This window comes from Phascolarctos cinereus, unplaced genomic scaffold (assembly GCF_003287225.1).
Source record: "Phascolarctos cinereus isolate Bilbo 61053 unplaced genomic scaffold, phaCin_HiC Scaffold_726;HRSCAF=1367, whole genome shotgun sequence".
NCBI classification, from domain to species: domain Eukaryota; kingdom Metazoa; phylum Chordata; class Mammalia; order Diprotodontia; family Phascolarctidae; genus Phascolarctos; species Phascolarctos cinereus.
Window position 1 is genome coordinate 37,664,393 of NW_027556098.1, and position 25,150 is coordinate 37,689,542.

Consider the following 25,150-nt stretch of genomic DNA (forward strand, 5'->3'; position numbering starts at 1 on the left):
AACTAGCCCTGAGGAAAGACATGATTGACCCAAACCAGCAAGGAAATGACCAGGCAGCTCTGAAAACTGAACAAAGGAGTAACTCATCTGCTGGTTATGCCGTGCCCACGAGGCAACTTGGCTAAGATTCCAGGAATGGAGAAAAGTACCCAGTGGGCCAGGAAGTGCTGTTTCTGTAAAATTGAAACTAAGTAGTGTATATTGTACATGCTCATAAAACCTACAAAGAAGACAAAATTCATGCTCTGAGGACTGGGGCAACATTAGCCATTCTCCTATATTTCACTCTTCCCCTGTAAAAATGGTGTTGTCCTCAGCAAACTGCGGATAACTCTTTAATTCAGTGTCCATATCCTCAATAAAGACAGTTCTCTGGGGGTACTAAAAAGACTTAAGCATTGTTCTTTCACTTGCTTTCCTAGGGCCACATAAAAACAATCTGAAAAGAGTCAACATGGTACAGGTCTTATATAATCCTACATGTATAGGTAGAAATCACAATCGTCCCCAAGTAAAGAATTATGCAGGCAGCTAGGTGGTACAATGGATAGAGCACTGGAATCAGGAAGACTCCTCTTCATGAGTTCAAATCTAGATTCAGTCACTTACTAGCTATTTGACCCTGGGCAAGTAACTTAATCCTGTTTGCCTCAGTTCCTCATCTGTAAAATTAGCTAGAGAAGGAAATGGCAAACCACTCTAGTATCTCTGCGAAGAAAACCCCAAATGGGGTCAAGAAGAGTCAGGCATGACTGAAAAATGACTGAAGAACAAAAACAGAATTATGCAGATTCAATAATGAACATTATTATACTATTACTGCTTGTTTAGTACTTAACAAGGGCCTATCTTGATGCTCAAAGTAACTTTCCCCAGTCCAAAAATAATAAAGGAAAGAGAAATGTAGAGAAAAACAAACTTCTTATTCCAGAAGGGAACCTGGCCTCTATGACCTTCCAAACATGTGGTAAATCTTCCTGCAAGAATATGGGACTTGGAATTCACTGGAAGTCACTCCCTCACCCTAAGGATAGAAGCCAAACTGCCCTGGGTGAAAATTTTCACTGATTCTCTTACTATCTAGGCCATCCAACCAGAGTTTGGTCGAAATCTTTGTATGTCATATTTTGCATAGGACATACCAAAGTTCCCCAAGGGTTGCTGCACTATAGGTAAGATAGGCGAATTTCTTCTGGATCCATATGCCAAAGGGCACCAGAAATTTCCCTAATGAATCCTTGCCTTCAAGGATCCAACTAACAGAATTCCAAACTCATAGGACAAACAGACTCAGTTTGAGAAGTAAAAGGGGGAAAAACAAAACCAACCAACCAACCCAGGAACAGGCAATTTCCAAACATGTATGCAGATCTCAAACTGGATTAAATATATAGGGTGGATTACTCAGCTTTCTAGGCCAACAGGCAAATCATATTCTGTTCACCTACAATCAGTTCTCTGACTCATTGGATTCTTATTGTGGTTGAATTGCAAATTAAATACTTCTTTCTCCAAGAAAAGAAAGTCCTAAATACATTGGATGAAAGCACCCAACAGCACAAAAATGAGTAGAACAGATTTATGGCATCATCTTTCATTTTTTTCAAGCTTCCTGGAATTATTTATCTTTATTAGGGTTCTTACTAGGGTTCATAGGGCCATAAGGACCTCACAAGAAGGCAAGCAGTCCAGGGCAGTTTAAAGGCAAAAATGAAAAAAAAAAACCACCAAATGAACATTCATGAACCCAGCACCACCAGTATATTGGGGAAGCAAAATCCATGATTCTCATATTAGCTGAGATAATCATAGTGGGTACAGACATAAAGAGATATAAATAAGTATTCAAATAAATAAAAGCAATCACATGATTATTCATCTGACTTGTAAGAAAACACACCAAAAAAGTATACAATACAGTCTAAAAAAAGGAGAAAAAAAACTAATGGATATTAAAAACTAAGCTAGTCAACAAATGAGTCGCAAGTGAAGTATTTTCCCAATGGTTCCTTGCAATTATGAAGGGTCTAATATTTATCACAAATGAAGCCCCAATATGTAGCATCCCCTCTCTGCTCATTGTCTCTTCTCTGATTCACTCACAGCTTGGGTTTCCAGAAGAAAGCTACTTTTCCCTCAGAGCTTTAGGGGTAAGCCTGAGAAGATTGGGACTTCTAATACTTGCAAGTTCCAGAACAATGTGGTCCCTTCCAATATTGATTAATCAGTTAACATTTCTCCAATAACAACTAACTGTTGCTATCTATCAATTAAGTCTTACAAACAGCTATTTTCTGTGAAGGCATAGCAAGAAAAGAAGTACAAAAAAAACACCCCCCAAATAAAGAGCCGGACAAAGGAGCACTGTACCAGGAAGGGTGGACTCAAGTCTGAAGTGATTGGTACAGAAATATCATCCATTTCCTCCAACCTCCAACTTTCCAACCCAATTTCCTGGCTCTAGGCATCCTATTCTCCCTTCACACAGTTCCTAACAAGTTTCTTTCTGCTGGGACATATCTGATGAACAGGTCATTCCTTGCTTGCTCAGAGATCCCATTCTGATTCACCCTGGGTCTAGGTAAAGCAGTTCACTTCTCAGGGTTGACTTCTCACCAAAAATGTGCCACTGTGGCTACTGGCAAAGTACTACTGACTCTAGTTGCAAGATTTTTTCTTCTTTGGCTCTTTCAACCTTTCAAAGATCACAATGTCTATTCTGTATCTAGATTCTCATTCACCCAATAACAGGGAAAAATAAACGTTTGAAAAAGCAGATACCTTGACTGGCTAGGGAAATGGAGATATGGGAATATCCATCAGCATCTCAGAGTTCTTCCTCACTCCCAGGAAAGAGAATAAGAGATCTTTCTCATGAATATTTTGTATATGCTTTTAGTTCTGGCTCAGCCTGTGCTTACTCATTCATCCTTCCAATTCCTCAGCTAACCAGAAGATTTTTTCATCAATACAGCTCACTCTTGACTAGAAATTGTCTCCCAGAAGTTCCACACTGTTAGATTGGCAGCAGCACCAGCAGAGAACAAGGTGCAAGTTCACAGGAAGAAAAAATCCTTGCATGGAGTCTCATTGGCTGGTCCTCTATTATAAAAATATAACCAGCTAAGATTAATAAAAAAGTGCTTTCTCTATCCATTGTTCATCCTTGGAACATGGGGACCATTTATTCTGTGTTCAATCTGTTATTTTTCAGATTTACTGTTTTCTTTTTGGTGAGGCAATTGGGGCTGCCCAGAGTCACACAGCTAGTGAGTGTTGTGTGTCTGAGGCTGGATTTGAACTCAGGCCCTCCTGACTCCAGATCAGGTGCTCTATCCACTGCACCACCTAGCTGCCCCTCAGAATTACTTCTGATCTCTTCATGTAGGTTTTGTCATTTTCCATAGGGTGATCAATAAGCAGAAGGAGCTGTTATACCTTCAGATTTAGTGTTTCATAAAATTTAGAACCTTAATAAGAACCCTAATAAAGATAAACCATTCCAGGAAGTTGAAAAAATATGATTTCACCCATCTATGTGTCCTTGGGTATTTTTATCCAGCGCTTTAAGACTTTCTTTTCCTTGGAGGAAAAAAAGTATTTTTTTCTTGTTTCTTTCTTTTCTTTTTTTTTCTGTTTTCTTTTTCTTTTTTTTTTGCAATTCAACCACAATAAGAATCCAACGAATATGAGGACTGATTGCATGGTTAGATTTTTTTTTTCCTGGAGATTTTTTGTTAAAAAATATTTATTTTTAATTTATAGAATAAAACAAGTACTTGCATAACATAGAATGTAAAAAATAATTCTGCATGAAACAGTAAATCTATTATGTACAACTTGCTATTTCTTTTAAATATATGATAAAGTTATTGTATAAATTTCTTTTCCTTTTTTCCCCCTCCCCTCTCCCTGATATGGCTCCATTAGATATAAATAGGTGTGTGTAGATAGCTAGCTAGCTAGATAGATAGATACACACATATACACATATATATGTAAAATTATTCTATACGTATTCATCAGTTCTTTGTCTGGAACCAGATAGCGTCTTTCTTCATATGTACTTTATAGTTAATTTGGTTAATTTTATTGGTCTTCTACCTCAACACCAAACCTTAGAAGGGACCTCTTATATTCCCTTTCCCTCCATGCTTTTTACTCATTTTGTTCCCATCATTACATCCAACATCACCCTTTTCCATTCCTCTAAAGTATCTGGAAGCAAGAGGCTTCATTCCATAAGACACCTATCAGTGAAAACAGTTTCTTTGCAACAGGATGGGAATTGCCAGCACAAGTATCCCTGAAGACAAGGTCAGCTCCGCCTTGGGATCCAGAGCTGCCTGCTAAAGTAATTTCTGGGAGTGGCTTTCAGCAAATGGGGCGGGTGAGGAGGCCGAAGGGAAGGCAGGGGAACAAGCCGGTGCTTGCCTTCCCCTTTTCTTCCTATTAAGACCTTGACGGTCTTCCACCAGCACCAGCCCCTTTTCTCTTTCCTCTCAGAAGAACACACACACACACACGCACACACACGGATCATGTTTTCCTGGCTATGGAACTGGAACAGCAATGTCTCCTATGAGCCTGTCCCGGGGACCTCAGGCAAAAGGTAAAGCTCATTGGTCCCTAAGGGGAAAGGGTGGGCTAAGCTCATCTAAGGGTAGCTGTGACTTTTAGACTTAGAGATTTTTCCTCAATCCCAGCTATGGTGATAAATGGGGTGTTTTAGTTGTGAACAGATGTTCCTCTTTCTGCCTCCTTTCAGCCCCGTTTTAAGAACCAAGGTCCCATGTTCAGACTGTGCAGTTTAGTTAGCCCAGAGATTCGCTTGCGATGTGAGGGTTCGCAGCTGATGCATTTGGTGTTGAGCAAGGGGATGAGAGAGACGAATGTTTAAGGCAATAGGCGTCGGATCTTTCTCTCCGTACTAATAAGGAAGTTTGAAACTGACAAAACCTATAACACAGGCAAGGGAGAAAGGGGCATAAGTCTAAAATGGGACAAAGGAAAAAGGAGAGGCACAGAGAGATCCCTGAAACTATTCAATAGCATAACCCTTTTAAATTACAGGGGTGGGGATGGGAATTCACTTCAGAGGGAGAAATAAACCCAAGGCTTTTAAACTGTGTAATGTTGGAGTGGACAGATCACAGGATTTATAGAGCTGGAAAATCTGGGTTAAAATCCTAGCTCTGTTCCTTGCTACTTTTGTGACCTTAACTTTACTATTCTAGTACTATCTGTTAAAGGCAGGGGTAGACATCTCTCTAGTTTCTTCTAGCCTTGTGTTAAACTGTGTCTAACAATGGATGGTTATTCCAAATCATAAGCAAAGCTAGAACTGTACTCAGAAATGTGGGCAAGGGGTGTCTATTATGTCTGCTAGGCCAAGTCTTATATTGTTTCAGTTGTTGCCATTTTATAATGACATAAATTAATAGATTTGCTACTTGAGATGATAGTCTAGAAAAAAAATAAAATAAAATAAAAAAGGGCTGGGACATTCTGGTCCTAACTCTTATTTTAGTCAAAGCACTACATCTATGGACCTTAGTTTCTATATTTGTCCTATTTACTTTAGAGTATTGTTGTGAGGTTAAAACAATATGGTAGATACAAAACTAATTTAAAAAATGATTTACAAATAGAGGTTATTAGCAAGAAGTCTATGTAATATGGAAACAAAATTTTGCTGTAGTGGTAAAAAAACAAAACAAAAAACTACTAGACTGGGAGAGAGGAGTTCTGAGTTCAAGTTCTAGTCCTGAGGTAGCTATATAATCTTGGACAAATCAATGTTAACTCTCAGAGCCTCTGTTTCTTTAACTCAAAAAAAAAAGATATTTTGTAAGTTCTCTTCAAGATCCCAAATACTTCTTTAAAAAAATATTTTGCACGCCATAATTGGTGATGTTGTAGAGGGGAGAGGCAAAAAGATTTGAGATCATTCTTTTAAACTTCTGGTGTTTTTCCACTACAAATAATGTTGGCTCTTGAATAGATAGATATATATAGAATACATACACACATCTATACATCTACATATACACACATATTTACATACATACTGACGATCTTAAATAAGGGGTCCTCCAAACTTACTTTTTTTTAGGGTTTTTAACCACTACCACCACCACCACAAAAACAACACCAGACGTAAATAAGAAATTTTAAAACACTAGATAGAATGTGTCCTCTATTCCTTTCCTAATGTTTTCCCTTTCAAAATGCATTTTGAAATTCTTCTCCTTGATGAATTTTTTTTTTGTACAAGGTCCACTTAGCTTTATTTTCCAATTCCTTACTTTCTCTTCCACCTCTCCAAATGTTTTATATTTTGCATAGTAGTTCTATGGAGCTATATTACATTATACATGATATTTATGTTCTTAGTACTTATATGTGCTTATGTCCCTGGTACTTATATGTGTAAAGAAGTTTCAGTCTCCACAATATCTCTTACATTTAGCTACCTATTTCAGACCTTTAGGGGTGGGGAACCTATGGTCTTGAGGCCACACGTGACCTTCTAGATCTTGGGTTCATCCTTTTGACTGACTCCAAGTTTTACAAAACAAAACATTTTATTAAGGGGATTTTGGATTTAGTCAAAGAGCGTCACTGAAGGACCTAGAGGGCCACATGTGGCTTTGAGGCCATGGGTTCCCCACCCCTGAACCATTGCAATATCCTCAAGACTCTATCCACTCCTATCCAAGCACCACACAGCTACCAGAGCAATTTCCCTAAAGATCAAATCTAATCATGTTGTGTACCAACCCCTTCATTTTCTACTTCTTCAATAATCAAGAGGAGCTAGCTACCTATTACCTCTAAGGCAAACCTGCACGACATATGGCCAACCAAAGAATTTTGGGCAGCTGTCATATGACTTGGGGCAACCAATCATCGTCAGCCTGTCTCTAGTCTAACCTAACTTCAATCTATGGGAATTTATAAATATGCAGGTCAGCTCTAGGGTGAAAGACAAACTCCTTTGTCTGGCTTTTAAAGCTCTTCACAATGTAGTCTCTTCCTACCTTTCCCTCATTCTAATACATTTTTTGCCTCTGTGTTCTTCAGTTTAGTCATACTGGCTTACTTGCCCAGACACTTCATCTCCTCTTTCTGTGACTTTGCACAGGTTATCTCTTCCCTATTCATGGAAAATTTTTCCTCCTCACCTTCACCTCTTGAAATCACTAGTTTCTTCAAAAACAAACAAACAAACCTTAACAAGTAGAAGACCTCTCTAGACTCCTTTAGCTATTAATCTTATGATTAGGTTATCAACCTATCCTCATCCTTTCATATGCTAATAACCTCTCTCCCAAATTTGAATTGTATTCTTTTTGCATATATTTTATATATTGATACATATGTATGGACAAATCCTTTGAGATCTGGAATTGTCTGACTTCTGTCTTAGTATCCCTAGTATTAAACATCATAGTAGCAGCATATTAATAAATATCAGTTGATTTATTTTATTTTTTAAAAGTTATAGTTATTATTCATTTTGACATAATACACTTCCCAATTAGCACTAAAAGCCCTTTCTCTTTCCTTCCCCATATAAATGTATTAAATGTACTAAAATATGTATAGACACTGATGAGATTACATCTTAGTCTGAACTGCATCAACTTGATATTGATGGGCAAGTCATATAGATATACATGTTTATAATGGAATTGAAATACATATTTTAAATTATATCATTTTCTTGGAAAAATCTTAGAAACTAATGTTTATGTAGCATGTTATGGTCTTGAATAGCCCTATGAATTAGATCATATTTCAGTGGTGGTCTCATTGATGTGGAGATTTCCTTCAAAGGTACCTATTGCAACCCATCCATGATTTCTTTTTTGGTATAACTTTTGTCTGTGTCCATCCCATAAGTCTTCCATTAGGGTTCCATCCACTATGCTGGGAACCTTCCTCCAGATCTCTTAAAAATATATGAGTGCCAATACCAGATCAGGCCTATTATCCTTCTCTTTCTCAGAGAATCTGAGTTCAAATCTTTCATTAAGTATCTCTGTGACTCTGGGAATACAGTTTCTCTAGAATTCACTCCTTTAATCTATAAATACAAAAAAAGGAGGTGAGAGGGTTTCAGTTAAATGACTTCTAAGGATATGCTTAATTCTAAATCTGTGATCATGTTACCTTATCTGATTAATATGCTTCATTGGGAATCTTTTTAATTTTCTCTTTTAAGAACTCTTAAAAATTGTATTTTAACTCTTTTTCTTATCACTTTCATTTCTGAATATACATATCCCCATTCCACTCCCCAGAGAGTCGTAATCGATAACAAAAAATAAGAGGGAAGGGAAAAAATAATTAAACAAAACTATATAACACATTAGAGCCCCATTGTTTAATACCCAGAGCTCTTACCCCTTCAATGTAAGAAGGCAAAAATACATTTTCTCAGTTCTTCTTTGTAATCAAGTTTGGTTACTAAAAGTATACATCTTTCAGTTTCACTTTGGAATTGTTATTATTTCCTTTTAAAATGTGTATGTTGTTTTTCTTGGCATCAAATCATGTAAGTCTTTCCATGCTTCTCTATGTTCTTCAAATACATTGTTTCTTTTTTAAGAGCAATTTTTAATTCAGTTTGCTAAATATAATATTTACATGTCTTTTAAAAACTGTACAAAACAGAAGTTCACAGTTTCTTATACAATCCTTGTTCCTTTTTTGTATCTTCAATCTTTGCATTTTGTTGATAAGTTCAGAATAAAAAGTAAATTAAAATTGCTATAACTTATTTTTAAAATTTTATTTTATTTTCAACTCAGGGAACAAAACAAGCATGTCCATAACACAGTACAATAAAAAAAAAGATGATTGCACATGGAACTGCAAATCTACAACGTACAACTTGCTATTCCCTCCAAATACTACAAAAACATAATAATGGATATTTCTTTTTTTTTCCTTTTTTGCTTTCCTTCTCCCAACCCTGCCCTAGAGATGATTACCATTAGACACAAAAAGGCATGTGTGTGTGTGTGCGTGTGTGTGTATAAAATTATTCCATACATACTTCTACTTATCAGTTCTTTCTCTGGATGCAGATAGCATTTCTCTCTTCATATGTCATTTCTTTTTAATTTGTGTATTCATAATAGTTAAAATGAATGACTTAGTTGCTCAAAGTCATTCTTAAAACAGTATTCTGTCACTATATGCGATATTCTCTTGGTTCTGCTCACTTTGCTCTTCATCATTTCATACAAGTCTTTTCATGCCTTTTTAAGATCAATGAGTTCATCATTTCTTATAGCACAGTAATATTCCATCACAACCATACAGCACAACTTATTGAGTCATTCCCTAATTGATGGGGATCCCTGCAGTTTCCAGTTCTTTGCCACCACAAAGAGAGCTGTTATGAACATGCCATTCACATTCTAAGTTATAATTCCTATTTGTGAATTTTCCTTGATCTTATTTTTACTCACTATTTTCTCTTTTTACCCTACCCCATTACCTTATCTTACCCCTCCACTTTTCCCCCCAACTTGACCAACCCCTCTAAGAATCCCCCCATCCCCTTCTCACATCACTCAATCTCAATCCACACATCCCTCCAAAATCCTCCCATCTCTCCCTCTAATCTCCCAAATCCCAATTTAAACACCCCCCTTAAACTTCCTCCCCTACCCTGTCCCCAGTTTTCTCATCTCTCAACACGTTCAGAAGACTTCTACACCCTTTAAGATGTACATGCTTTCTCTTCAACCCAGATGAGTAAGGTTCCAACATTACCAGCCCTCCACCCTCACCTGCTTCCTCTGTATTAGTTCTTCCTTTCATACCCCATTTTTATGTTTCCCTTTTACCTTTTCCTCCCCAATTTTGTTTTTTTAGAACCACCTCATCATACGCAACTCAGCCCCAACCTTTCTTTCAAATTACCTTAGTAACAACGACAGTTTTAAGAATACTGATAACATTTTCATATAAGTAAACATTTTTTACCATAATGAGTGCCTTAAAATTAGTCTTTAATGTTATCCTTATATTTCTTCTGGATCTTTTATATTGAATTTTCCAATGAGTTATGTTCTTTTTGTTATAAATACCTGAAAATCTTTCAGTTCGTCAAATGTCTATTTTTTTTTCATTCAGGAGTATACTCAGCTTTGCTGGGTAAGTTATTCTTGGATGCAACCTGAGCTCTTTTGCTCTTTGAAATACAATGTTCTAAGACTTATATGGTCTTTTAGAGTAGAAGCTGCTGGGTCTTGTGAAATCCTATTTAAATTCTGTTTTTCATGTTGCTTGTAATATTTTCTCCCTAATGCGGAAATTTTGAAACTTGGCTATGACATTCCTGTAAGTTTTCCTCCTGGGATTTCTTTCAGGTGGGGAGCAGTAGATTTTTTTTCCTATTTCTATTTTATCCCCTTGTTCTAGAGCTCCAGAGCAATTTTCCTTAATAATTTCTTGTAATATTGTTATCTAGATTCTTTTTCTGATCATAACTTTCAGGTAGTCTGACAATTCTTATGTTGCCTCTCCTTGATCTGTTCTCCAAAACATTTTCTAATGGAATCTTTCAGATTCTCTTCTTTTTTTTCCTAGTTGTATTATTTCTTGGTGTTTTATAATGTCATTGGATTCCTCTTTCCGAATTCTAGTTTTCAAGGGGTTATTTTCTTCCTTAAGATTTTGTACCTATTTTCCAATTGGTTAACTTTGTTATACATTGTTTCTTACGGTGAAGTAAATTTCATTACATTCAAGCAAACCAGTTTGTTTGGTCATTCCCCAATCTATGAACATTTACTTTTTTCCAGTTCTTTTCTACTATAAGGAGTGTGCCTATATATATTTTGGTGTATGTGGGTTTATTTTTTCTTTTCTTTTTTTATTTTCTATAACCTAGTAGAATTTAAAAAAAGATAGTTGCACATGAAACTGCAAACCTATTATGCACAACTTGTTGTTCCTTTTAAATATATAATAAAGTTATTCTAAATTTCTTTTTCACCCTTTTTCCTTCCCCCCACCCTAGAGATGTAGAAATGGCTACCATTATACATAAATAGGTGCATGTAGATGTGTGTATATAAATATATACATACATATATTTATATACACACATATGTGTACATATAAATATATGCATATATTTATATGTATGCATATGTATACATATATACATACACACTATATGTGTATGTATGTATGTATGTATATGTGTGTGTATATATATATATATATGTGTAAAATTATTCTATACATACTTCTATTTATCAGTTCTTTCTCTGGATTCAAATTATATCTTTCTTCATATGTCCTCTATGGTTAATTTGGATATTTATGATCAAGTGGGGTTATTTTTTTATATTCCTGACCTCCCAGAGGTGTATGTGTGTAGTGGGACCTCTTAGTCAAAGGGTGTGATCATTTCTCACTTGTAGAATGATTCCAAATTGCTTTTCAGAATGGTTGGACCAATTCACAATTCTACCAGTTCTAGATTAGTGTTCCTGTCTTTGTATAACCTCTCTAACAATGACTATGCCCTTGCTTTGTCATATTTGTCCATATACTGGATGCAATGTGAAACCTCAGGGTTGTTTTGATTTGCATGAAATTCACACTTAATACTATCAGGACCAGGTTATTTTTTTAACTTAATAGTAAATTATGTAATTTTGTTTTCTAAGATACTATAAGTCACTATATCATATTTTAAGCATTTTATATTTTTATAAGTATTAATTTTCCTTTACATTCTTGGTTTTTAATGGCATATGATTATAGAGGGAGTTCTGAAAATTCTTTCTTCTTATTCATATTTATATTTAGGTAATTTGAATAAGTAGCTAGGTGACACAGTGGATCAATGACTGGGCTTGAATTCAGGAAGGTTTGTGTTCAAATCTAGCCTCACATACTTGCTAGTTATGTGATCCTAGGAAAGTTACTTAACCCATTTTCTCATCTGTAAAACAAAGATAATAATAGCTCCAGATAATATTCGTAAAGAACTTTTGCAAACGCACACTATATTAACTATAGTATATTATTATAATTTTATATTATTAGCTATATTAACTACTATGTTAACTTTTATTATTCTGTCTTTTAAAAAAAATCAGAGTGGTTTATCAACATTGTTAGTTTTTTTAAAGTACTAGTTTGGGTGTTTTTTTTTCCCACCACTTCTCTACTCTTTTCCTGATCATATCTATTTCTGATAATTAATGATTTTATTTTTAGTTTTCAACGTTCACTGCCATAAGATTTTGAGTTTTAAGTTTCTCCCCATCCCATTCCTCTCCCCATCCCCCTCAAGAGAGCATGCAATCTGATATAGACTCTCTTTATACATTCATATTAAGCATATTTTCCCATTACTCATGATGTAAAGCAATTAGAACTGATGGGAGGAACCATGAGAATGAAGCAATAAAATAAAACAACAAAGGAAAAGGAGAGAAAATAGTATGCTTCTATCTGTATTCCAACTCCATAGTTCATTCTCTGGATGTGGATAGCAGTTTCCATCATGAGTCTTTTGGAGTTGTCTTAGATTCTTGCATTGCTGTTAGGAGCCAAGTCTATCAAAGTCAGTCATCACACAGTGTGGCTGCCACTGTGCACAATATTCTCCTGGTTCTGCTCATCTCACTCTGCATCAGTTCATATACATCTTTCCGGGTGTTTTTGAAGTCTGCCTGCTCATCATTCCCTTTTTATGCCTCTCTTGAGTCTTGTGTTTGAAGGTCAAATTTTCTATTGAGCTCTGTCTGGTCTTTTAATCAGGAAGATTTGGAAGTCCCTTATTTTGTTGAATGTCCATCTCCTCCCCTGAAAGATTATGCTCAGTTTCACTGGTTGGTTGATTCTTGGTTGTAATACAAACTCCTTTGCCTTACGGAATATTGTATTCCACACCCCCTGATCTTTTAATGTAGAAGCTGCAAGGTCCTGCGTAATTCTGACTGTGGTTCCATGATATTTAAATTGCTTCTTTCTGGCTGCTTGGAGTATTTTCTCTTTGATCTGATGATTTCAGAATTTAGCTACAATATTCCTTGGTGTTTTCAATTTGGGATCTCTTTCAGGAGGTGATTGGTGGATTCTTTTGATGATTAATTTACCCTCTGGTTCTAGGACCTTAGGGCAGTTATCTTTAACAGTTTCCTGAAGGATGTTGTTCAGGCTCTTTTTTTCATCATGGTTTTCAGGTAGACCAATAAGTTTTAAATTGTTTCTCCTGTATCTACTTTCCAGGTCAGTTCTTTTTTACCAGTGAGGTATTTTATGTTTTCTTCTGTCTTTTCATTCACTCCAGCAGGAGAACTCAACATTTTTTTAAAGTCAGGAAATAGGCAAATACCATGAACAAAAAGCAGAAACAAAAAATGACCATAGATTCTTATTTTGGGGAAAGGAAAGATCAAAGCACAAATTCAGAAGAGGGCAAAATTGTCAATGTACCAAGATCTGAAACTTCAAAGGGAAATATGCACTGGTCTCCAGCAAAAAAAAAAAAAGCCTTCTTGAAAGAGCTCGAGAAGGATTTTAAAAGTCAAATAAGAGAGCTAGAAGAAAAAATGGGAAAAGAAATGAGAAGTATGCAAGACAGAGTCAATAGCTTGGAAAAGGAAGGACAAAAATTAACTAGAAAACAAGTCTTCAAATAATATAATTGGCCAAATGGAAAAGAAGGCACAGAAACTCACTTAACAACTACTTAAAAAGTAAAATGGGCCAAACGGAAAAAGAAGCACAAAATCTAATAGAAGGAAACAACTCATTAAAAAAATTAGAATGGGGCAAGTGGAAGCTAATGACTATGAGAGAGAGCAAGAATCAGTCAAACAGAAACAAAAGATCTTATCTGTTTTAGCTCTGATTTTCAAGATTTCCCTTTTCAAGTATATTTTAGGTTTACTGAGTTTGCTGTTTATCTAGGTTTTTTTTTTTAAATTTCAGATTCAATTCATTAGTTCTTTCTCTATCTTGTTAATGTTTTCAGATATAGAATCTTTCCTCTGAAAACTGCTTTAGATGCATCCTAGATATTTTCTATGTAATCTCATAATTATCATTCTCCTTCATAATTTTAGTTTCTACAGTTTTTTCACTGATTCATTTATTTTTCAGAATGCCATTATTAAGTTTCCATTTTTATGTATATATCTTTTGCTCAGGTTATTTTAGAAATTATCATTTTATCATATTATAGTATATAAAGGATGTGTTTATTATTTCTGCTTTTTTCTATTTATTTTTAATTTATTCTGTGCGCTAGCACATGGTCTATTTTTGTAAAGTTAGATGGTCCTGAAATAAATATATATTCTTTAATGTTCCCATTAGGAAGATGTCATAAATCTTTCATCTCTAAATTCACCAACAACTTGTTCAGTTCTATATTTTCCTTTGTTGGTTAGTCATTTCTCAGCCATGTTCCAGTCTTTGTGGCCCAATTTGGTGTTTTCTTGGCAAAGACACTGAAGTGGTTTGCCATTTACTTCTCTAGCTCATTTTACAGATAAAGAAACTGAGGCAAACAAGGTTAAGTGACTTCCCAGGGTCACACAGCTAAGTAAATGTCTGAGGCCAGATTTGAACTTAGGAAGATAAGTCTTCCTGACTCCAGGACCAGCACACTATCTACTGTGTCACTTAGCTGCCATAATTTCCTTTATGTATATCTTATTTGTTAAGTTTGTCTAGAACAATATTAAAGTCCTTTATTATTGCTGGGTTACTTTCTGACTTTCTTCAATTCAGTTAACTTTGCCTTTATGAATCTCGATGATTGCCATTTGGTGCACATGTGATTAGGATTCATATTGTTTCATTATCTATGGTACATTTAAGCATAGAGTAGTTTACCTCTCTTCTACTTTACGTTGCATTTTTAAAATTTTTACTATATCTGATATCTTGATTACAGGTCTTGCTTTTTTAGAATCACCTGATGTATAGTAAACTTTGTTCTAGTTACTTATTTTCATTCTGTATACCTTTATTTGGGGGATCTATATATATATTTTTCTTAACATATGATAAATTTTGGATTTTGTTTCTTTATCCAATCTGCCACTCTCTTATTTTATCATATTAAGTTACAGGAATTAGGTTTGGTTTTTCCCTCTATTTCTTTTCTATTGATTTTATATCCTTTCCCTTTTGTCAGAACTTCGTTTCTGAGATGAGCATTCCTCACACTGTTATGTTAGTCTTTTACTATAGGCCCTATCTCTGTTCTTTTTACCTTCCTTATCCCTCATTCTTTGAATTTGCTTAAACTGTCAACTTCCTGATCTTTTTGTTTATTTATGCACACATTGCTTTATTTTTCTCTCCTATTTTTACCCTTTTATTTCACCACCCAGTAAAGTACATGGTTCAAATCTTCCTTCCCTGAAGAGCACTGCTTCTGAAGTCAGATGAATTGGGTTCAAAGTCTACTTCTGATGCCTACTTCCTTTATGATGTTTGGCGAGTCACTTATTGTTAATTTTCTTATCTGTAAAGTGACATGGTTTACTTAGATAGTACTTGAGGTCTCCTCCAGCTCTAAGTCTGTGTTCATATGAAATAATATTCTTTTTTTTGCACCTGCTTCAAGTTTTCTTTTGATTTGTTCTCTTCATTATTTCACTTCTCCTCTAGTTTATTCTTAGTTATACTTCCTAAGTCACAGTCTATATCCAAATCTCTTCCTTATTTACTTTCTTTGAATCTTTTAGTAGCATAAAGTTTATAGAGTACAAATTTGAACTCCTTTCTGTCTCTCATTTCTCCATTATTGTATATGTAGATCTTATTTCATCTTCCTTTTTTTCTTCTGTGTCTAAGTTTTTGAAACTTCATGAAACTTCATGATGGAATCAATATGGAATGGAAGTATATCTTATGATTGGGGTTGCCCTATGTCCAAGGCTGCCCTTAATATTCATCTCTTCTAAGACCAAATTACTGTCTCTAGTTCTATTTCCCTCCTATAGTGCTGACCATCCTTGAGAAATCATGCATCACCTCTATGGATGCAGAGTTGGAAGATACACCTCTTTCTTGGGGAAGGTAGTCTCCTAATGTACAATGTTCCCAAGATGACATCCATTAAAGGGCACATGCCTCTTATCACTGACATATACTGGAAAAATCTAACATACCAAAACACCCAGGATTAAGTGGAAATCTGGTTACAATTATAAAGGAAAACAACTGTGAAAGACCTAGGAATTATGATCAATTGCATTAATGACCAATAAGAAATCCAGAGGGTTCATAATGAATCATTCTACGAAGGGAGGTGTTGGATTAAAGCTGTAGAATAAGACATAGGTTTTAAGATAATGCCAATGTAGTTTTTTGTGTGTGTGATGACAATTATTTATTATAAAAGAAGCTTTTTTTGAGGGAGCAGAGTTGGTGGGTTTTGTTTTGTTTTGTTTTTTTTACTAATTTTCAGTCATGTCTGACTCTTCATGAAACTTTTTGAGGTTTTCTTAGTAAAGATACTAGAATAGTTTGCCATTTCCTTCTGCTTATTTTACAGATGAGGAAACTGACACAAACAAGGTTAAGTGACTTTCTCAGGGTCACATTTGAATTCAGGTTTTTCTGATTATCCACTGCACCACTTAGCTGCCCAACTGGTGGATAGTAATAAAAGAGCATGAAATAAATCATATTTAAAATATTCAAAAGGAAGTTCAGAAGGGCACAAGGTTAACTGCCCAGGATTGGAACTACCTCATTACATTTGGCATGTTTCTCTGCAAATCAAGTTGTATTTCATGAAGTGTCATAGCATCATAGTCACTCTTCCTGTTCTTTTTATACAAAAATGTTGATTTTTGTCAATTCCATAATAATAATGAAGATATCAGAAGAGGACAGAGAAGAGTAAGAAATAGAATATTATAATTGTGCTGAATTATATTATAACTGGAGATTTTAAGGCTCAGAGATTCTAAAATGTGGTGGGTATATGTTTTTCCCACCATCAAATCCAAGTAGAATAGAAATTGAGGAAAAGGAAAGAGCTAATGCATTGAAATCAACTGTACTCAAATTTTTTTTCTTAGTTTTATTTTCCCAAGTATGAAAAGGTTGATATCAAATATAAACACTAAAAGTGGTAGAAGAAAGCAGAGATCCTGAAAACAACTTAAAACAAGAATAGTGGGAGGTCATGGACCCAGAAAACTTGATTTTGTGGACAATGGGTATAAAATGATCATTGAGGGGAGGGTAGTAATGAACTACACAATCAAGGTACATGAAAATGTATGCTGTGTGCAATGCTTCTAGGCTCTCTATCTCCCACAAGAATGGATACTTCTAAGAGTAAAGAGCAACAAAAAGAGGGGGAAGTGTAAGTGGAAAATATCTACAAGGCACAGAAACTTTTTATAAGGAAGACCTCAAAATGGATGCCTTGGAAACTTTAATTCTATGAGGCATACAGGGACTAAAATGGGAATAAACTGGGATGAAAATCTAGAAGATAGAAAGAGAAGAGAATCAGTGATGAAAATGAGAGATCATTTTTTTAAAAGGCACAGAAAAATTTTTTTAAATCCTAAAAAATTTAAAAAGAAGAAAGGAAGGGGAATTTTAGTTGGCTACTTAACTGAGAGGAAAAAGAGGGGAAGAAGATAATTAGATAAAAGGAAGAAAGAAAAAAAGAATTAAGTTAAATAAAATGTGGAAACTAGGGAAAGGAATGACAAATGGGATGGGCCAGAGATCAGAGGTAAAAGGAAGAGAACCTATGGAAATAGAGTCGCTTTAAAGTAGATTAAATAATAATAACTTAAGAGAGAAAGCACTATCTTTACAGAGGAAGAGGAAGAACAACAATAAGAAAACCTAATTATGAAAAAAACAATATTACAGAGAAATGGAAGAAGATACTAGCCCATAACTTTATATGTCAGTTGATTAATTAATCCAATAAAACAAAAGATAGATTAGATTAAGAAAACAAAACCTCATAATCTTTTACTTACAAGAAATACACCTAAAGAGCAAAGGTATGGACACAATAAAAGTAATTGATTGGAATAAAATTCAATATGCATTGAGTGAATCCAAAAAAGCAATATTTGCAATGATGTTATCAGACAAAACAGATTCACAACATAAAATGAAATATAACCAAGGAAATGATATTGTGCTGAACGGAGCCATGGTCAACAAACCAATATCAGTATTAAACTTAGATGTTCCAAATGGCTTAGCATCTAATTTCATAAAGAAAAAATTAATTGAATTATAATAAGACACAGTAATAGGAAAATACAAGGAAATTTTTATATCCCTCTCATGCTAACAAAACTGATAACACAAAAAGAAATAGAGGGGGTAAAAAAACATAAAATATCCAATCTAAAAAAAGACCAAAAAGAGATCTTATTTAAAAAAAAGAAATGAACTCAGAGTAAAAGAACTGTTAAAAAGCTTGATGTCCTGATAAATTCACAGGAGAATTTTATCAAATATTTTAAGAAAAATCAATAATAATACTACACAAATTGTTATAAAAATTGAGAAATAAAGCACTCCATAAGATTTCTTTTATGCAAGATAGTCTAATACCCCAAACTAGGAAAGATAAAACATGGTTAATTATAAGCCACTATCATTAATGGATAGTAATTTAAAATTTTTGAACAAAATACTGTCAAATTATAGCACATTATTGAGGAAATCATTCATTTTGACCAAATTGTATTGATGCCAGGGATACAAGGATGGTTCAATATTAGGAAATCAATCCATGTAATTAATTGTATGAAAAACCCCCAAAATATCTAAAACCAAATGATTATCTCAGTTGATTCAGAAAAGGCCTTTGATAAAATACAGTGTTCACTTCTGCCAAAATTCTTACAAAGTATAGACAAAGAGAAACCTTTTAAAAAGTCATAAGTTGTATATATTTGGTCAGTAAAAGCAAGCTTCATACATAATATGGACACACTGGAAGCTGTGCCATTAAATACAGGAGAAAAGCAATGATACTTATTTTCTTCACTATCAAGAGCTATAATTCTAGAAATGCTAACAATGACAATAAGACAAAAGATAAAAATTAAAGGCCTAGCAATAGGCAAAGATCAGATAGAATTATTCCTACTTTCTGACAACATAATGGTTTAATTTAAAAAATCTTAAAGAATAATCAAATATACTAATGAAAACGATAGCAGAATTGCAGGCTACAAAATAATTGAACAAAATCAATAAAGTTCCCATATAATAACAACAAAATCCGAGAAGTAATTATAGAAAGTTTTGTTTTCTTTTCTTCTATAAACAATTGCAAAATATATAAAATATCTGAGAATAAATTTATCAAAGTACACAAAATACTTTTATATATTTAGTTACAAAGAGTTCCTTAAAAAAATAAAGAACAATTTAAATAGAAGGAATATTCACTGCTCATATCTTGGCTGTGCCAATTTTTTAAAAAATTTTATTTATTCTGAACTTAAAATCTAAATTAAACGTTTCCATAACATAGTAGAACAGAAAAAAAGATGGTTGTACATGAAACTGCAAATCTATTATATACAACTTTCTATTCCTTTTAAAAATATAATAAAGTCATAATGTAATCAATATAATAAAAATGACAATACTACAAATAGCCATTCAAATTACCAAATTAATTTATAGTTTCAACAGTATCAAAAATAAATTATGCAAGAAATATTTTACACAACTCAATAAATATAATAACAAAATTCATCTGAAGAAGCAAAATATCCAGAATAACAAGGGAAGTAATAAAAAAGGTAGAGATATAGAAGAAACAGCACTTGCACTACTTAAACCATATTAGTAAGCTGCAGTAAGAAAAGCTACTTGGTACTGATCTTTTAAAATACAGAAGCAGATCAATGCGATAGAGTAGACAAAGAAGGTTTGGAAACAATGCTACTCAATAGTCCAGTGTTCTTTAAACCAAAAGAACACAAATTACCTACAAAGAATTTCCTGTTGTATAAAAACTTCTGTAAAAACTGAAAAGCAATTTGGCAAAAATTAAACATTGACCAATATCTTAGGACATATTCTACAATAACTTCAAAAGATTTATGTAACCTTAATACTAAAAATAATTCTGTGGAAAAAAAATTAGAAGAAAAGCAGATCCTATACCTTTTCTGCTATTAGTAGAAGTACTCAAAAAAGCAAGGGATAGAGGCAATTACAAAAGAAAAAATATTTAATTTTTGTTATAGTTTTCAAAAGAATTGCAAGTTCTTAACAACTATATAAAGAAATTCTCCAAATCACTAACAAGAGAAATGCAAATCAAAACTCTGAGGTTTTACCTTATATCCTTTAAATCAACAAAGGTGACAAAAGATGGGAATGGTCAGTGTTGGAGCAGTTGTGAGAAAATGGACATACTAGTGCATTTTGGGTAGATCTATGAATCAGTAAAACCATTTTAAAAGTGATTTGGAATTAAAGAAATAAAATGACTAAAATGTCCATATCCTTTGACCTAGAGATTCCACTACTAGGTTTAGATTCCACAGTTATTGATAAAAACAGAGACCCATATATACTAAAATATTTATAGCAGCACCTTTTTTTGGCAGCAAAGTATTGGAAACAAAGTAGATGTTCATTACCTAGGGAATAACTAAATAAACTGTGGTACATGAATGTGATGAAATATTATCGTATTATAAGAAATAACAAATCTCAAAGAAACTTGTGAAGATGGACTGATGCAGAATCATGGAAGCTGATCCAAGAAAATAATATATGTTATCATAGAATACAAGGTGTCCTAATGCACTAAGACTCTTGGAACACTCTATCAATTGAAATCATAACTGTGTTATGTCATAAATATATATATATATATATATATACATATATATACATATATGTATATATATGTATATATATATATATATATATATTTAAAAATATGCATGTCAGTTTATCAACCACTTCAGTAATTCTTGGTAGAATAATGTTCTTTTTGCGTCTACAAAACACACAAAAGATATTTCAAATATAACTTCTAGGCTTTGACTTCATCCTGCATCATGTGTAATTTATTTTTCTTTTTAGAAGTGCAGTCCAGAAAAACATGCTTCATTCATCAGTAAGATGACATATTCCTGGTTTAACAGGTAGGAATTTGATGAATCTGTTTGTTGCAATCTAAACTAGAGAAGTATTATAAAAACAAATAAAATCAAGTAGCACCTACATTCCATCTCATACAATTTAATGATCAAAAAATCTATCGAAAATGGCATTTCAAGTCTAGCAGTGAGTACTCTGGGTCCCATTCCCTGGAGGCCAGGTGTGTTACATTTGACCATTAATGAGATTTAAGGGTATCTAGGCTCTCTGCCATTGTTTCTAGCCTTTACTCACTATGTTATCCCAATTGTAGGAGTTCCCCTACACCCCAAATCCATTTAACTACTTAACAGTAAGGTTAGCTTTTACAAAGGAATATTTACTTTAAAAGTATAAAGACAAATATACAAATGTATTCCCCAACATATGAGGTATAATTTCCCCCTTATCCATCTCATATCCTGGGGAGACAAAGGGGATTCGATTCACAGCTTGGCTCAGTTTCTATGTAGCACAGTCACAAGTTCCAAGTCCAAAGGCCTGTTGGGCTCGAGTCCCAGGTACCTTGACTTCTTAGGGCTTCTCTGCCAGGTTAGCTTCCTGCAACGTCATGGGTCCCGAGGTTACCATGGCTCAATGATTTTGAGTTCAATGGGGATTCTGCCTCCTGCACCTGAAACTGAGAATGACAAAAGAAACAGAACAAACAGAAACCACAGGGTGGTTTCTTGGGGTCACAGGACCTAAAAGGAGAGAAAGGAAGGAGGGTAATCCTTCCCTCCTCACTTATTAAGTTCATGATATGTGTGCTGTGAGCGAACTTTCACTGTCTCTAAATACATCAGGAAAGAGTTTGAGTGTCCCAGTCTCTCATTTTTTTAAAGACACAGCCTATTCTGGCTGCACAATCAAAAAAGGCACAGTGATCTATGAGTGCAGTAGCTGAAAAGAAACCTGAGATGTACAAATTTAGAGACAGCACCATTCAAAATGTTCATACAACTATTGTGCCCGACCTATGGTAGAGCCTTCCAAGCTCATATTGGTGTGATCAGCCACAGTCAGACATATTGTACCTTGACCCCAACATAGTGATGTCATTTTGGTCCTCTTTGAGAGAACAATGGACAGCAATCAACTCCATAAACAACATGGTAGAGAAACGTGGTACATCTTTGCCAGAAACAGGGTGCTTCTATGTTAGGTGATTTGGGCATGCTCCAACACAATCTAACATAAAAATTATTCTTAATAAAAATATCGAGCTAAGTATTTTTGATAAAATAACATCTTAATATTGTTTATTATAAAGAAAGCCAGAGTCATCAATATATTGACAATCCTAAAGACATTTTTTTTCTGTCTCTGTATTATCTTTGAGTTATGGTAGTTCCTCACTTATTCGTGATATTCAGGCATTACAGGAAATCATATTTAGACTTTCATTGTTATTGCAAATTATTTTTTCTTATCTAAGTAGAGTCTACGTCCAGATATGGTAGAATCATTTGGCCATAAGGTTCAACAAACCTTTTAGAAGTTATACCATGTAGAAAGATCTGACTTAGATAATAATAGAAAGATTCATTCAACAGCTTCTTTTGGAAATGCATTCACAAATCCTCATAATTAGGAACGTCTTTATGTAAATGCATCTTGCTTCTACATACTGTAAACTAATAGAAGTTCCTTAAGGGCAGGGGCCTTTTTTTTTTTTACTTTATATCTCCCTGGTACTTTAATAAGTGTTCGTGGAACAAATTAAAAAAAAAATTAAAGAGCAAGATAGCCCAGGGCAACTTGAATTCTAGGGCTTACTTCAATTCAATAAACACTGTTCTAGGTGTTAGGGATAAAACAACAAAATTAAAAGATTTCTTGCCTTTAAGGATATTATATTCTACTGGACTAGGTAATTAACAATTTTAGGGGAAGTGGCACTTTAGAAATATTATATCCTTACAACAACCTTGTGAGCTAGGTATTATTATTCCCCATTTTTTACAGTTAAGGAAACTAAGGCAAGTTATTTGCCCAGGGTCACACAGTTAATAAGCATCTAAGGCCAGATTTACACTCAGGTTTTCCTGACTATAGCCCCAGAGTTCTTTCCACTGTTACACCTGATTCTACACAATTCAAATAAAACAGGCAAAATTGAATTAATTTTTACATGTGAATTCTGTAGACAGTTAATTTTGATGATTTAGTCTTCAAAGGTGATCTCTATGCAAACATGTATTTCACCTCAAGCAAAGTAGTGATGTCCAGTCCTAATTTTGGGATGTCTCCTAATATTTTCAAGAAGTATCACAGATAAAACAATCTCAAGCTCATAAACATTTTCCACTAAACACATTGAGTTTTCCCTCTGAGGTAACAAAATAGAGAAAGGAGAAAGAGGTGGCAGAGATAATTTATTTAATCCCTTTATTTTAAAGGGTTTTTTTTCCCTTTAGGATATGCATGATATTTGTTTTTATAGGCTGCTATTAGATACTCGTGAGCTCTGGAATCAGATGGACATGTCTTTCTTTACCTTCCCTCTTTTATATGTAAGATACAGTAAAAAAAAAAAAAGTCACAAAGGTGAGCATACTCCCTGCTCCTAAGCCTATTTCAGTCCATAGTCCCACACTGGGAACTTAGAACTATCCTGAAGGCACATCTTGCTCTTTTTTTTTTTTTACTTGTTCCTAAAAATTTGCATGGGTGTGGAACTGTTTGTATTGACACTAATATGTTTATTTATTTCATTTGGAGGGAAAGTGTTCCTGATCAATGATTTCATGGTTTATAAGAAGCCAACTCCAGTCCTACAGGTGCCTCTGCCCCTAGAAATTGCTTTGTATCTATCTGAACACCTCAATAGAATGTAAGCTCCTTGGAGACAGGGTCTGTTTAATTGTTCGGTTGTGGGGTTTTTTTGTTGTTTTTTTTTTGCAATCATAGTAATTGGAACAGTGCCAGATATTGAGGTGGGCACTGAATAAATGCCTACTGTGTTGAAATAATTGAATTGAATTGAATTGAAATGAGAATTTGAAGTGACAAAACGTCTACATAGGCAAATACTAATTGTTCTTCAATTAATAAATTGAGATTTGTCCTGGGGGAACTGAAAGTTTAAGTGACTATGCTCTTTCTGGCAGTATATATCAGAGACTTTAGCCCAGGCTGTCCTAACTTTGAATTCAACTCTCCATCTATCATGTAACTTTACCTCTATTCCCAGCATTGCTTGTGAGAAATAAAATGGTAATGGGTTGTGAGAATATAATGGGATGAATGTATATTCAATCACTTAAAAATACAAAGTACTGTAATTGAAAGACAAGTTTCTACTATCATTATCTTTAATTACTGTTGTCATTACCCTCTTGCAGCAGCCTGCAAGCAATAGAAATTTACACATTGATTAAGAGTGACGGATAAGATGAGCTATTAATAAAAAGTTTCTCCCATTTTGTGGATTTAGATTAAAAAATGACTTAAGATTGACAGTATAGGTTACTAATGAGATGAAACGTGGTATTTCCCCCTAAAACACTGGAATAATCTGTGGGAACAATTAGTGTCATGAGGATAGTAAGAGGCACTAGAAGAGAACAGAATACCCTTTTAGGAAGAAGGGAGCCATTAAGCTGTGGGAATCCACCAATAGAACTTAAATGTCAATTTTTGATGCTGTGTTACTTGGAGACTCAGCATGGAAGCAAGGAGTCATTTATACATGGGAACTAAAACTGATGAATTTTGCACAGTTCTAAATAAATGCTGAGATGGTAAATGTTATTTAAAATGCCTTTGTGAAAGTCAATGCTCTTTTATTTTGAAAATGAATATGTATTTTATGGAATGAAATAGAAGGATTTAACCTGACATGAAGTATTTTCTGCTTAATTTTTTTTAAGTGCCCTATAAGGAAATTTCTAGCATATCCAAGGGAAACATCATTAGAGCTCCTTGCTCATAACATTTAACCCTTTTGTTAACCATAAAACACAACAGGATTGTT

At 34.2% G+C, this 25,150-nt stretch overlaps 1 protein-coding gene across 2 annotated transcripts in view; it reads left to right on the forward strand.

The window, feature by feature from the left end:
• Positions 1–4,404: 4,404 nt before the first annotated feature.
• The window catches only part of LOC110212802 (multidrug resistance-associated protein 1-like), a 102,462-nt gene continuing 81,716 nt past the window's right edge, over positions 4,405–25,150 (forward strand). For both annotated transcript variants that reach the window (XM_020992883.2, XM_078146466.1), the window contains exons 1-2: positions 4,405–4,612; positions 21,115–21,176. In XM_020992883.2, coding sequence (XP_020848542.2) covers positions 21,154–21,176 — 23 coding nt within the window. In that variant the 5' untranslated portion in view covers positions 4,405–4,612; positions 21,115–21,153. The remainder of the gene's footprint in view (positions 4,613–21,114; positions 21,177–25,150) is intronic.